General features: G+C 34.1%; 1 protein-coding gene across 2 annotated transcripts in view; it reads left to right on the top strand.

Moving 5' to 3' along the window:
- The window catches only part of LOC149804311 (inositol-trisphosphate 3-kinase B-like), a 49,902-nt gene extending 39,091 nt beyond the window's left edge, over positions 1-10,811 (top strand). The window contains exons 7-8 of one of the 2 annotated variants that reach the window (XR_016415434.1): positions 452-6,778; positions 6,855-10,811. Coding sequence is in view for 1 of the 2 variants with exons in the window: in XM_089938696.1 (XP_089794822.1) it covers positions 452-946 (495 nt within the window). In the remaining variant the exon portion in view is untranslated. Of the gene's footprint in view, positions 1-451 lie in introns of both variants that reach the window. The other variant, XM_089938696.1, reaches the window with a different exon arrangement.
- The last annotated feature ends 1,406 nt before the right edge of the window (positions 10,812-12,217 follow it).

Below are 12,217 nucleotides of genomic sequence, written 5' to 3'. Positions count from 1 at the left end.
TCCATCAAGAATCCTAAAGATATTTAAACAAGTCTGTAACAAAGGGGGAAGGGGTCCCAATCAGATTTCCAGTTATGATGTTCCAATTAATTGATTTGATTGAGTAATGTCCACTTTTAGTTCAGTCAGTTAATTATGATTACTGAGTCCAGTATATTGGTCAAAAGGCTGTTTGGCACTATTCATGCTGATTCTGTCCATCTTCAGTGCATTAGATAAATAATCCTTATTTGACAAATCAGTTATTGATCATCAACTGGTTAGCAGGAACTAAATATCAACCATGAAATTATTTGTCTGATTCTCAACATTAAATTTCACACATCTCTGACAGTCAGGGACTGTTGTGGAGATAAAGAGAAACCCTGATAAATTATATGAAAATATACAGTCTAACCATGTGATTTGAAAAGTAAATATGAACAATTTTTAAAAATTTCTTGTGTTTCAGATTATTGGAAGTTCGCTTTTATTTGTCCATAATAAACGTGGTCAAGCTTCTGTTTGGATGATTGACTTTGGAAAGAGTGAACCCCTTCCTGAGAACACTTCCATCACCCATTGTAGTGAATGGGTGGAAGGGAACCATGAAGACGGCTATTTAATTGGTATCAGAAACTTAATTTTTGTGTTTGAAACACTGTTGGGTTACATGGATAATGAGGACTTGAAATCTAAGCCTGACTTTGGGAATGTGGAACCAATCTCTACAATTCAGTCAGTAGACAGTTCAGATTCTGAGGACAGGACAGGAATGATTGCTTCATGTTCCTCAGTATTAGCCTCATCGTCAAAAGTCAATGGTTTTGCTGGTTCGGAAATGGATGCAGATATCTCAGGGCAGACAAGGCAGAATTCAGCAGATACATTACAGGCAAGAAAAATGCAGGGACAGGTTGATGTATCACAGCACATTCCAGATGTAACTGAAGCCACAAAACTCTGACTTCCCATATTTGTTCCATTATAGGACACACAGCTGTAAAGAGCATAGACACCAACTTACCATCACATGCTGTATATAGTTGCATAAAAGTCAGATGCAACAGGATAGACCCAGATTTTCCATTGCATAATCTGCTGACAGATCCTGGTCTGTGCAGTAGAATAAATAATATAAACCCTGATCTGCTAACAGACTTTGTGATGGCTGATGAGTGTTTTATTTTCAGTTGGATCTGACTTACCGGTATAAGGTAGTATAAAGAGTTAATGCACCAGCCAATTAGGGTACCTTGTTTATTCGACTTAATATTTACAGCGAATAGCATAGACCCTGATCTTCAGCAGCTGCATTATGGTATGGCAAATCTGACTTTTGGCTGTCCACATGTTGCATGGATAAATATAGTATAATTTTGGGACCAATTTATCAGCTGGTAATTACCTATTTGTCCTCTATTTTATATTGAAAAAAGTATTGTACTTATAAGACAGTATTTTTGTAAGAATATTTTTGTACACAAGTTTATTTTCATCTTTATATCTGTTTTGTACTGTTCTGTAGGAAAGCATCCCTGTATTACGAAGCATCATTCTTTGTCATTTAGAAAATATTATACCTTGGGTAGATATATTATTTTATGCCCAGTTTAAAAAGGTAAAGAAAACCAAAACTCTTAAAATGAATTCAGTAAATCCAAGTGTAGCATCTTTCATGCACAAGGTGCAGTTACGGGCATCATTATCTGTTAACATATTTGATACAATATTTACATATGCCTTGATAAGCAGACCACTCCACCTCCACTTCTTTATAGTCCAAATTCATTTAAAACATAATTTGTAACCATCCATCTCAATTCCCACATGAATCACAGAGGGAGAACAGCTCTGAACTCTGTCTAGAACATTAAAAATTTCCTTAGAACTAACAACAATACATGTTTGGTGTGATGTGATAACCTAACTTTGTGGGTTAAATAAGTCTTAAAAATGGATTTTTCATGAACTTTTTATGGCTTGACAGCATTGGAAAGAAAAATGCATCCCCAGAGCAGAGACCTCCCAACAGGCAAAGGGAGTTGACTCTTCTGGTATGTACCCATGTGACATGGGGCATTGTTTATGACATCACTGGTTTGTGCTTATTCTGATAAGTGTTCACTTGATGAAATTCACCCAGATAGAGTTTTTTAACTGCACAGTGAATGCAGTACATAACTTTAGCAGTTTATTTGTTTCATAATGTTATGTTTTTTTTATGTCCTACTGTTTATCTAGCAACATCACACATTTGTATCAGTGACTAATGCAATCTTTGGCTTCAGACAATAAATAGAAATGTAAACTCATGTTCTTTGGACATGAATTCTATGAAATACATGCCGTAGTATAATAGGCAGCTGGCATTTTAACTTAATTCATAAATTTCACTTTTGTTCAGAACACCCTTTGATCGTCCAATAAATGACTTGGGTGATGTTAACAGGCTTTAGATACCAATCTTAATGAGAGACAACTGGCTTAATTTGTTCAGAATAAAACAGGACAGTGTTCACATTTTCCCTGCTTTATCATATCTTGCACAAAAAGAAATAGAATCTCAGCAGATACATTGCTTCAAAAATTTGCTTTAATGGCAAATATATTTTTACATGGGGCAAGTGATTCTTCAGATGTCACTTTAGTTGCACTGCCTGTGCTACGTTTTTAAAAAAAATCAATATCTCAAACAACAGCCTCCTTGGGTATGTGACCCTTAAAGAAAGAAGAGTCTACTAAGATCTTACAAAGTATTCCAGCTGTGTACCATAGAGAAACATTTGCAGTTTTCACATAAATGTGAAACAGTTTGTAATTATGAAGTACACAACTAACAGCTTATCTTCATTGTAATATATTTTCTGCAATCCATAACTACTTTTATTTTATTGCTCAATTTTGCCTGTTCTGCAAATTCTCAACAGCACCTTATTCACTTTTACATTTTTTATTTTGGCAACCAGCAATTTCAAACTATCTTCCTAAACCATAAGCTAAGTGCTTTTGGAAGTAACTCTGTCTTCATTTTTCATGAATGGATTGTCATTAAATATGGAGTGGGGAACATAAAACAACCTTGGGAAGAAGAATGTCATACCTGCCAACCTCCCAGACTGTGAGTGTTTTCAATTATGGCACAATCCGACTTCAAAGAAACGTTGCCACAGATAATGAGCTACATTGTAATCTTTACTGAAGATGGCTTCATTCACAGCAACTAAGAATAATAATTTTTGTTTCTTCAACAAGCATCACATACTTAACTACAAATGTATTGGGTTGTTCCACTTCATGTACTTTATGCAAATTAGACTAATTGGTTCTCCTACAAAGGAGTCTTAACACAGCATCACCTTAGCTTTTGACAATCAGTTGAGTAAGCTGTGCAAGGGGTGGTTATCTCCTAGCAACTTGCATTTTAAAACTCCACAAATGTATAAGACTGACAATCATAAGTGATGGTTTTCCATGAGCATTAAGCGCAATGGTTTATGGAGTTGACTGTTTGTACAGGATACGGACATATATTTTGTCAAAAAGGTCTATATTTTTATGTATTTTGATGCTAAGATGACTGAAAATAAATGTTTTTCTAAACAACCATGTAAAAATGTGGGATGTTCATGTGACATTATTATGTCAGGTATAAAATGGTCAAAGGCCAGTGGTCAAAGGTCAGGTATATTTTAAAACCACAAAGCACTTTTTATTCATTCCTGGCTAGACAACAAATTTGCTGTTTTAAAATACATTTTTTGTTCATGAATATTTTGTCTGATGCCTTTTTGGCAAAGTATTTTACAAGTATATGGCAAACAAAACATTCCTTTAAAGTTAAAAAAAAGCTCTCAAGGGAATTATCATCAGGAATGCCATACTTTGTAAAACAGGGAAGGAACATTTTGGGGATTATATTCTCTGTAATTTTGAGTGATTTGTTAAACTTTGCATGTTTTGAATAATGACATCACATATTTGTAATATTTTTAAAATCTGACTTGGCTCTAAGTATTTTTAGCTATACTGGTATGGACCGAAAAAGCTTATGGGATGGCCTTTTGTCCATTATCCATCAGCTAGCACAGGTTTTTAATTACATCTTCTAAACTGCTTCAAGGATTGCCATGAAACTTGTATACATTTATTCCAAGGTCTAGTTGTTCCTAAATGTAAATGTTGTGCTTGGGTTTCCAATATATCTGCCACAACAGCCATTTTGAAAATCTCGTTATTGCTACTCCTCCTGGACAGAAAATCATATTGGTATGGGGTTCTCACCAGAAGATTTTTCTTATGCTGTCTAGTTGGTCCAGAACGAAAATGGGGTCAGTCTGATTCCAATTTATCTGCCACATAACCCTTCTGAAAATCGTGTTATTGTTACTCTGTCTGAATGGATGATCACATCACCATAAGTTTGTCACTAAAAGATGCTGCAAATATGCTTCTTTATTTTGTCAATAAGGAGGGGAGACCACTCCAATTAGATGCAAACCTGGTAGTATCTTTGCACTGGAGTTCTCACTAAGAGACTTCTTATGATATCAAGTTTGTTCTAAATGAAAATGGTGCTGATATGATATCCAGTATGGCCACCTCAACAGCCATCTTGGCCAGAGTTCAACCAGAAGACTTTATATGGTCTCTACTTTGTCCTGTATTATAATAATGCCTGTCTTACTTCAGTACGGTCACCATGGCAGTCATGTTGAAATATTGTGGATGTTTTCATCGGGGTGGGGGAGGGGGCTTAAAAAGAAAAAGATCTGAATCATTTTGGGTCAGTGGAGCATATTTTCCTTCAAGGGATTCGTGTTTTTTTTTTAGTGGGACTAGCATTTTGTAAAGAAGCAGATAAACAAAGAAACTATATTAAAAAATTGCTTGGGGACTATTCATATTTTTACATGCAAAATGTTAATGCTTTTTCTATATTTTCACATGTATATTATTCCAAAATGTTCATGCTCACATCCACTTGATTATTATTTGCAGGTGGATGATGTACTCTTGTAGGAATTTTAAGTGGACAGTTGGAGTCCACTTTGAATTCTGATTTGCAGTTTTTGTTTTTTAAAAGAGCTTTATACTGATTTAAAAATATCCAGTTTGCTCATGTCAGGATTGCATGGGACAAGCATAGATACAGACTTAGGTTGTACTGGCATATTAAGCCTTCATTCTACTTACAATTTTGGGTGAACAATGGAAACCCTTTTTTTTCTAGCAGATCTGGATCTTCACCAAGCCAATTTGCAAATTGTGCATGTTATAAATAAGTAAATATATTGTTTAGACATATCATGTCCTTGTATTCTCGAAACTTGTTGGGAAAGAAACTTAAGTTCAAAATCCAAGAACTTTGAAGATAAGTGTATGCTGTTGGATTTTTCTCTTATTTTAATCGACAGGGTTATATACTTTTCTTTGATGTATCACAGTTTTAGTTATCCTCAAAGTTTTGGCTTGGTATAGTGTCCATTCATTCTCTTTTACCAAATATAGTGACAATGCTTTATAACCTTACTAAAATTAGATCCACTGACTTTTCACGTTGTTTTTCTTTGTGTCAAGAAAGGCAACTCAGATATAGGTAAATGATTATCCTTGATAGTAGTTATCTCCCTTTTCTATTGTTTCTCTGATGCTCATACTTTCGTTTTAGAAAATGTTTTTTAAAAAAACGATAATTTCTCAAATAATGTATTGAATGCTAACATAAATTCATTTGTGTCATACAAAGATCAAAACTGAGCACTCTTATAAAAATTATTTAGAACAGTTTAATAGTAAAATGCACATCTTTTTGGGAGTTCTGTTCTTCATTAGTATTCTTGGTATCTTGATTTTAAAAAGCATCAAAGATATGGTAGACTCTGCCAGTCCATTACTCAATCTTGTTTTATAGCACTGGGCAGAAATTCACAATGTTGTAGTTTGGTTGTCCGCATGCTATTTTTGGCTTCCTCCCCAAGGTGTACCTGCAAGGATTTAAATGGTTGGATGTACTAAATATACAAAAAATTAAATTCCATTGGCTATATTCGGTGACATGATGCTATGTATGCAGTCATACTACTATAAGAAGACAAAGGTGTCAGACTCCTGGGTTATATTTTGGATGATGGGGAGATGAGTCATGAATGGGGCATTCGGTGAGGGGACGGATTAAAATTATATTTATTGAAAGCATGGGTAAATTAAGGTTTCAAATGCTGAAATTAGAAAAAAACAACACAGGGTTGCGTATAAGACATGCATTTCCACTATTGCCACAATTTTTTAAAATATGATGCAAATTTTAATTGTCATGCACTTAAAATGAAACACAAAAAAAAATTGTTGTAAATGTATATAAATCACATGCACATTTTTGTCTTTACACACATAATTCGATGCTGGCCATGTCAGGAAAATTAATATATAATTGAGCAGTGTACTTGTTGGATGTAGAGCTCTGATTGGTTGTCTTACCTATACATGCCTTTTTCCCCAGACCGGCCATGTAACGAAATTCGAAAGATCACAAACCATACGGTTGTTTTGTTTTTAATGAGAGAAACAGTCATAATCTTGGCACTAAAAGTATTGAGAATGAACAGATGAACAAAAGGAAAATAAGGAAAGTGAAAAAGTGTTTCAGCTTTTTTATATGAACCCATATGGAGTGTACATTGCCATTATTAGGTATACCGGACCATATTGAGTATAACTTGCCTGTATTGAATGTACCAGGTCATATAGAGTATTCCAGACCATACTGAGTATAACTTGCCTGTATTGAATGTACCAGGTCATATAGAGTATTCCAGACCATATTGAGTATACCAGGCCATATTGAGTATAACTTGCCTGTATTGAATGTACAGGTCATATAGAGTATTCCAGACCATGTTGAGTATACCAGGCTATATTGAGTACAACTTGCCTGTATTGAATGTACCAGGTCATATTGAGTATTCCAGGCCATATTGAGTATAACTTGCCTGTATTGAATGTACCAGGTCATACAGAGTATTCCAGACCATATTGAGTATACCAGGCCATACTGAGTACAACTTGCCTGTATTGAATGTACCAGGTCATATAGAGTATTCCAGACCATACTGAGTATACCAGGCCATATTGAGTATAACTTGCCTGTATTGAATGTACCAGGTCATATAGAGTATTCCAGACCATACTGAGTATACCAGGCCATATTGAGTACAACTTGCCTGTATTGAATGTACCAGGTCATATAGAGTATTCCAGACCATACTGAGTATACCAGGCCATATTGAGTATAACTTGCCTGTATTGAATGTACCAGGTCATATAGAGTATTCCAGACCATACTGAGTATACCAGGCCATATTGAGTATAACTTGCCTGTATTGAATGTACCAGGTCATATAGAGTATTCCAGACCATACTGAGTATAACTTGCCTGTATTGAATGTACCAGGTCATATAGAGTATTCCAGACCATATTGAGTATACCAGGCCATACTGAGTATAACTTGCCTGTATTGAATGTACCAGGTCATATTGAGTATTCCAGGCCATATTGAGTATATCAGGCCATATTGAGTACAATTTGGCTGTATTGAATGTACCAGGTCATATTGAGTATTCCAGGCCATATTGAGTATATCAGGCCCATTTCCTGACCATTTGCAATTTGATTGATTGGCTAAACTGATTCACTTTGCCTTTTTTGTATGGTATGTGTTAAGATAATGTCCTTCATTTTTATGAGCTGTAAATGCCCAAAACACATTTGAAGTCAAATAGTTGATTGAGTCATTCTGCTGCTGTTTTTAGATTTATACAGTTATGTTGACATTATGAGTAAAAATGTACATTGAGGTTTGCAGTTATTTTAAACAAAGCTTAGAAGTAGTTTGGATGATAAACATAATTATATTATATCTGAAGTTTGTACATTACATGTAGGTGACAGCTTAATGGTTTGCTCTTCTCAATATAATCATTTCCAGCATGTTTTTTAATAGTGAACACTGAACCCTCTACCCTCTTTTTTTTCTAGAGAGGGCGTATGGCTAAAATTTTGTAAAAACCTAAATGCAACCCAGAGAGGAAAATAAAAAATAGAGTTGAAATCTTGTATACATAATCAAATATCAAGTTCCAAATAATTCTAATTTCACACCAAAAATGTTTTTTTCTTTCTCAGTTTTGAAATGGTGTTACAAATTCTGTTTTGTGAAAAATGTTGTGTGTATATACTATTTTGTATAAGTCATGCATTGAACTTGTAATTCAAAATATTTTCCTGCCAGTTATAAAACATTTAAGTTTTGTACAGTATGCATTAGGATGTAGATTATAAACAATCAAAAATTGAGCACCGTCAGTTTGGTGCATTTACACAGCTGCTTTACATTTCATCCTTTTTTATGTTCTACCAAATTGTAGATCTGTTTGAGATGTTGATATGTATTACTTTTCACACCAAAGACTATTTGATACAATCATGTTTAGGAATTGGATCCAATTTTAAATCAGTCTGAATCTCCTTTTTATATTTATATATATATTCTTTATTTCATATATAAATTTTATTCAATATTATTTACATTGCCAGGTATTTTGAATTTATTTTTTATTATCACTAAACACAATGCACAAATTTTCATCAAGAACTTGTTAATAGCACTGTTGACTAGGTGCAGATCTACTACTTCATGTATAGAGTTTGTTTAATTGTATATATAAATCATGTTTACTGAATAACACGATTTTAAAATGAATGTCAATTGTCCAGCATTAGAAGCAGGTAACTAGGCAGTTTTTTTTTAATAGTGACTGCTTTTCACATTGCTGTCATTAGGAAGATATTGAACTTCATTGGTAGGCCAGTTATTATTAGTGTATGACATTGGTCAGCTCTGTACTCAACTTTGGTGGCATCTATGGTCAGTTTGCTGTACCATGACTGCCCATAACATTGAAAACATGTGAAAAATACCAAACCAATATAAAACTTATAAAGCTTCTTGAGTTTGAAATATAAGTTTGTAATTGGGTTTGTCCATTTTACAATTTTCATGTTTACATTTTAAAACTTTTGTCCTTATCGTCATTTGTATATGCAGGTGTTTATCACGTTGAAGTAACAGCCAGTAATGAGAGTGGTCATGTGTTTTCTGAGAGTAAAACGGTGGAATGGCTTGGGTTAGCGCTACTATCCCATAGACAGCATAACAGACTAATCTTAGATGTCAGCCAGCTTACCAAAATTAGACCTCTGTGACCTGTATTTCACATATGAGTGACTCTGGTCAAGTTTTTCTTGTGTCAGCTTCTCATGTACATATGACTGCATGGTTGTACAAAAGGGAGGTTGCATGGCATTTGTTCTTTTTGAACAGGTTTATCATTTTAGTAGTTTCTTGTTTAGAAAAATGTATTGCCCTTTCTAAGAATAGACATTTATTTTGAAAAGTGTATGTTTGTAAGTAGTAAATAACTTTTCTCTGTTTATATAATTTTTTCTGTTTACATTGTAGCATGTTGTGGATGTGTCAGTAAATACCAAAGTAAAGAAAAATGAAAATGTTGGGTTTGAAAGCTTTGTTAACATTAACGAATATTCAGATTCTGTGCTGATGCATTAAATATTCTTGTAGTAAAATTTGATATTTATTTCGGCTCTAATAAGTATTATCAGAAATTTAATTTCAGGAATGTTATTTGTACTATTCTGGAAAATAATGCATTGTTCAGATCTTCACTGTTAGAAATACGTTTTTATAATTAACATTATTAAAAATTGCCCTGGAGGTTTTGACTTGGGATGTAATGGCTTTGATTATCATTGTAATTTTCAAACTATTTTAGTTAAGATCAGTTAATTTCAAGTAAGATTAGTTAATTTCAAAGTCCTCATGAATCATTGCTGTTATCTAGACTCAGTAGATGGGTTTTAGGTTTTAATGATCTGTAATAAAAATAGATAATAAAAATAGAGGTAATTGATCACGTCATATATTTTGATTAATTAACGCCTGATTAATTACATTGCAAACAAAGATATGGTACTTCACTAAAGATATATTGAAAATGTTGCCCTTTTATGAATGTATCATTAAGAAAAGGTGGACAGATTTAAAGGATAAGTTGCGCATATTTATGAAAGCAAGTAAATGAACTTTTCTCTTTCTTTTTTTACATTTTGTTACAATTGCGTGCATTTTCTGAATAACTTTTATATGTAAATCTACAAATATTATCATTTATCAATTTTCCTTATTAATTAAAAATGGACATTGACTTGACTGAACATGGAAATACATACTTGATGCTTCAGGCATGGACATGTTAATAGCTTCTTATTTCAGGATTTGTTCTCATGATGAATATCCAAAAAAAGTTAGAATTTGGTTCTAAATGAACAATTGCCAGATAGGATACACAGATACACATTACTTGAAGAATTTGTTGACACTTCAGAGATTATTTAATTAAAATTGTGATTTTCTCATGCCTGAGAAACAAAAGTGATGTGTGTGTGTGTGTGGAGCATTTATTGGGACACAGTAATAGGTCATAAAATTAAATTATTATCATAAGATTACATTTCATTTCTGATACCATACTCTATATCAGCCTCATTCAGTGATATCAGTGATGGGACCATGCTGGTTTTGCTGATATTGGCAGTTGCACTGATATCTCTTGTGTGGTCCAGAGGACTGATATCAGTTTACCTCTGCATGTATCAACAATGCATTGATCTGGGCACCATTTGTTTTTTTGTTTTTTCTTGTATGATCTTTCTTATTCAGTACAATGATGACAATAAAGTTTTTACACTTGTAGTATTAGAGTTCATTTTGATCCTTGTCATCTGACCTGGCTATTAGGTCCATTTAGCTTATATTATGATCCTGCATCCATCATGAATCATGCATGATCCATTGACTTTCAACTTCTTAAAAACCACTGGACCAGTTTTGTTCAGATTTAGCTTTGAGACTTTGAAAATTGATTTTTCTAAACTGCACTCAAGAGACTTGGACCACATTTGACAAAAAACATTCAGGGATAAAGGTATTTTAATTTTGTTGGAATGAAATCAGTCGGCCATCAGAAATAGGCTCCATTACATAAATGACATCTTCTGAAAGAAATACAGAACAGAATTTGAACAAATGTGATATCTTATTTTTATCTGCCCAGATCAAAGACTAGAAGAGTGGATGCAATAGTCCTGTGTTGGTCATCAGCCCATCCATCGTCCAGGAGCAGTGTTTTGTAATCACTACTCCTAGCCTAATTGGAGGAAAATAATTAAACCAGGCACAGTTTTATCCTGAGGTCTGTTTGGTCCAGAATGTTTATGATGCAGATAGCATCTTTAGCATGCCACTTTGGTTTGAGTCTAAGTCTATCCGACTGCATGAACTGAGATCTCATGTTGCTTCATTGCAATGACAGATCTTGGTCCACCCTGTTGATACAGTTTATTATTTAAAGCAGATAGAAAAATTCTTGATCTGTTTTCAGAAATTGTGGGTCAGTGATTTTGGCAGTGTTTGTTATGAATCCAAATATGGGGCACCTAGCAGTTGTCCATGTGTGGATGCGTGTGACTGAGGACAGCTTTGGTTCAATTTTTTTTTTCCATTGCTATCTCGATTACCCTTTTTTCGATTCACTTCATATCTAGAATTTAATATCTTGACATAATCCCCTTCTTTCAGTATCATTTCTGCCTCTGTGTTTTTCTTTTTGTCGGACGGGGCCATGGGGTCAGGATCTTATTGGTAACATCACATATTTTGGTCCTAGTTTCTGTCATCAGTCGTTGTTTAAAAAAACCCTCATCCAATTAACCTCCTAATTCGAATATACCATCATCATATATTCCCCTTCTGTCAGTACCACTTCTGCCACAGAGGGCAAGAAATATATTGGGGACACATTTGGTTAATGTTTTAGGTCAAGTTTTTCGTCAACTGTATTTCGATAACCACAAAGCCAACTGCAACCTGTTTGGAAATAAATATCACCACATAATCAGCTTCTCTTAGTACCGCTCCCGTCCCTGGAGCTAAGAATTATAACAAAAACATATATTATTTATTTTTTCCTTCTCCAGTACATTCAGGTTTGGAATATAACATCATCACATACTTCCCTTCTGCCAGTATCACTCTTGCCCCTGGGTTCTGTCCCAATTTGGATTCGTGGGGTCACGGTATGTATTAGGGACACCAGTTAG

Source organism: Sinohyriopsis cumingii, chromosome 2 (assembly GCF_028554795.1).
Source record: "Sinohyriopsis cumingii isolate HCF-2022 chromosome 2, ASM2855479v2, whole genome shotgun sequence".
In the NCBI taxonomy this organism is placed as follows: Eukaryota; Metazoa; Mollusca; class Bivalvia; order Unionida; family Unionidae; genus Sinohyriopsis; species Sinohyriopsis cumingii.
This window is presented reverse-complemented; position numbering and strand designations above follow the sequence as displayed.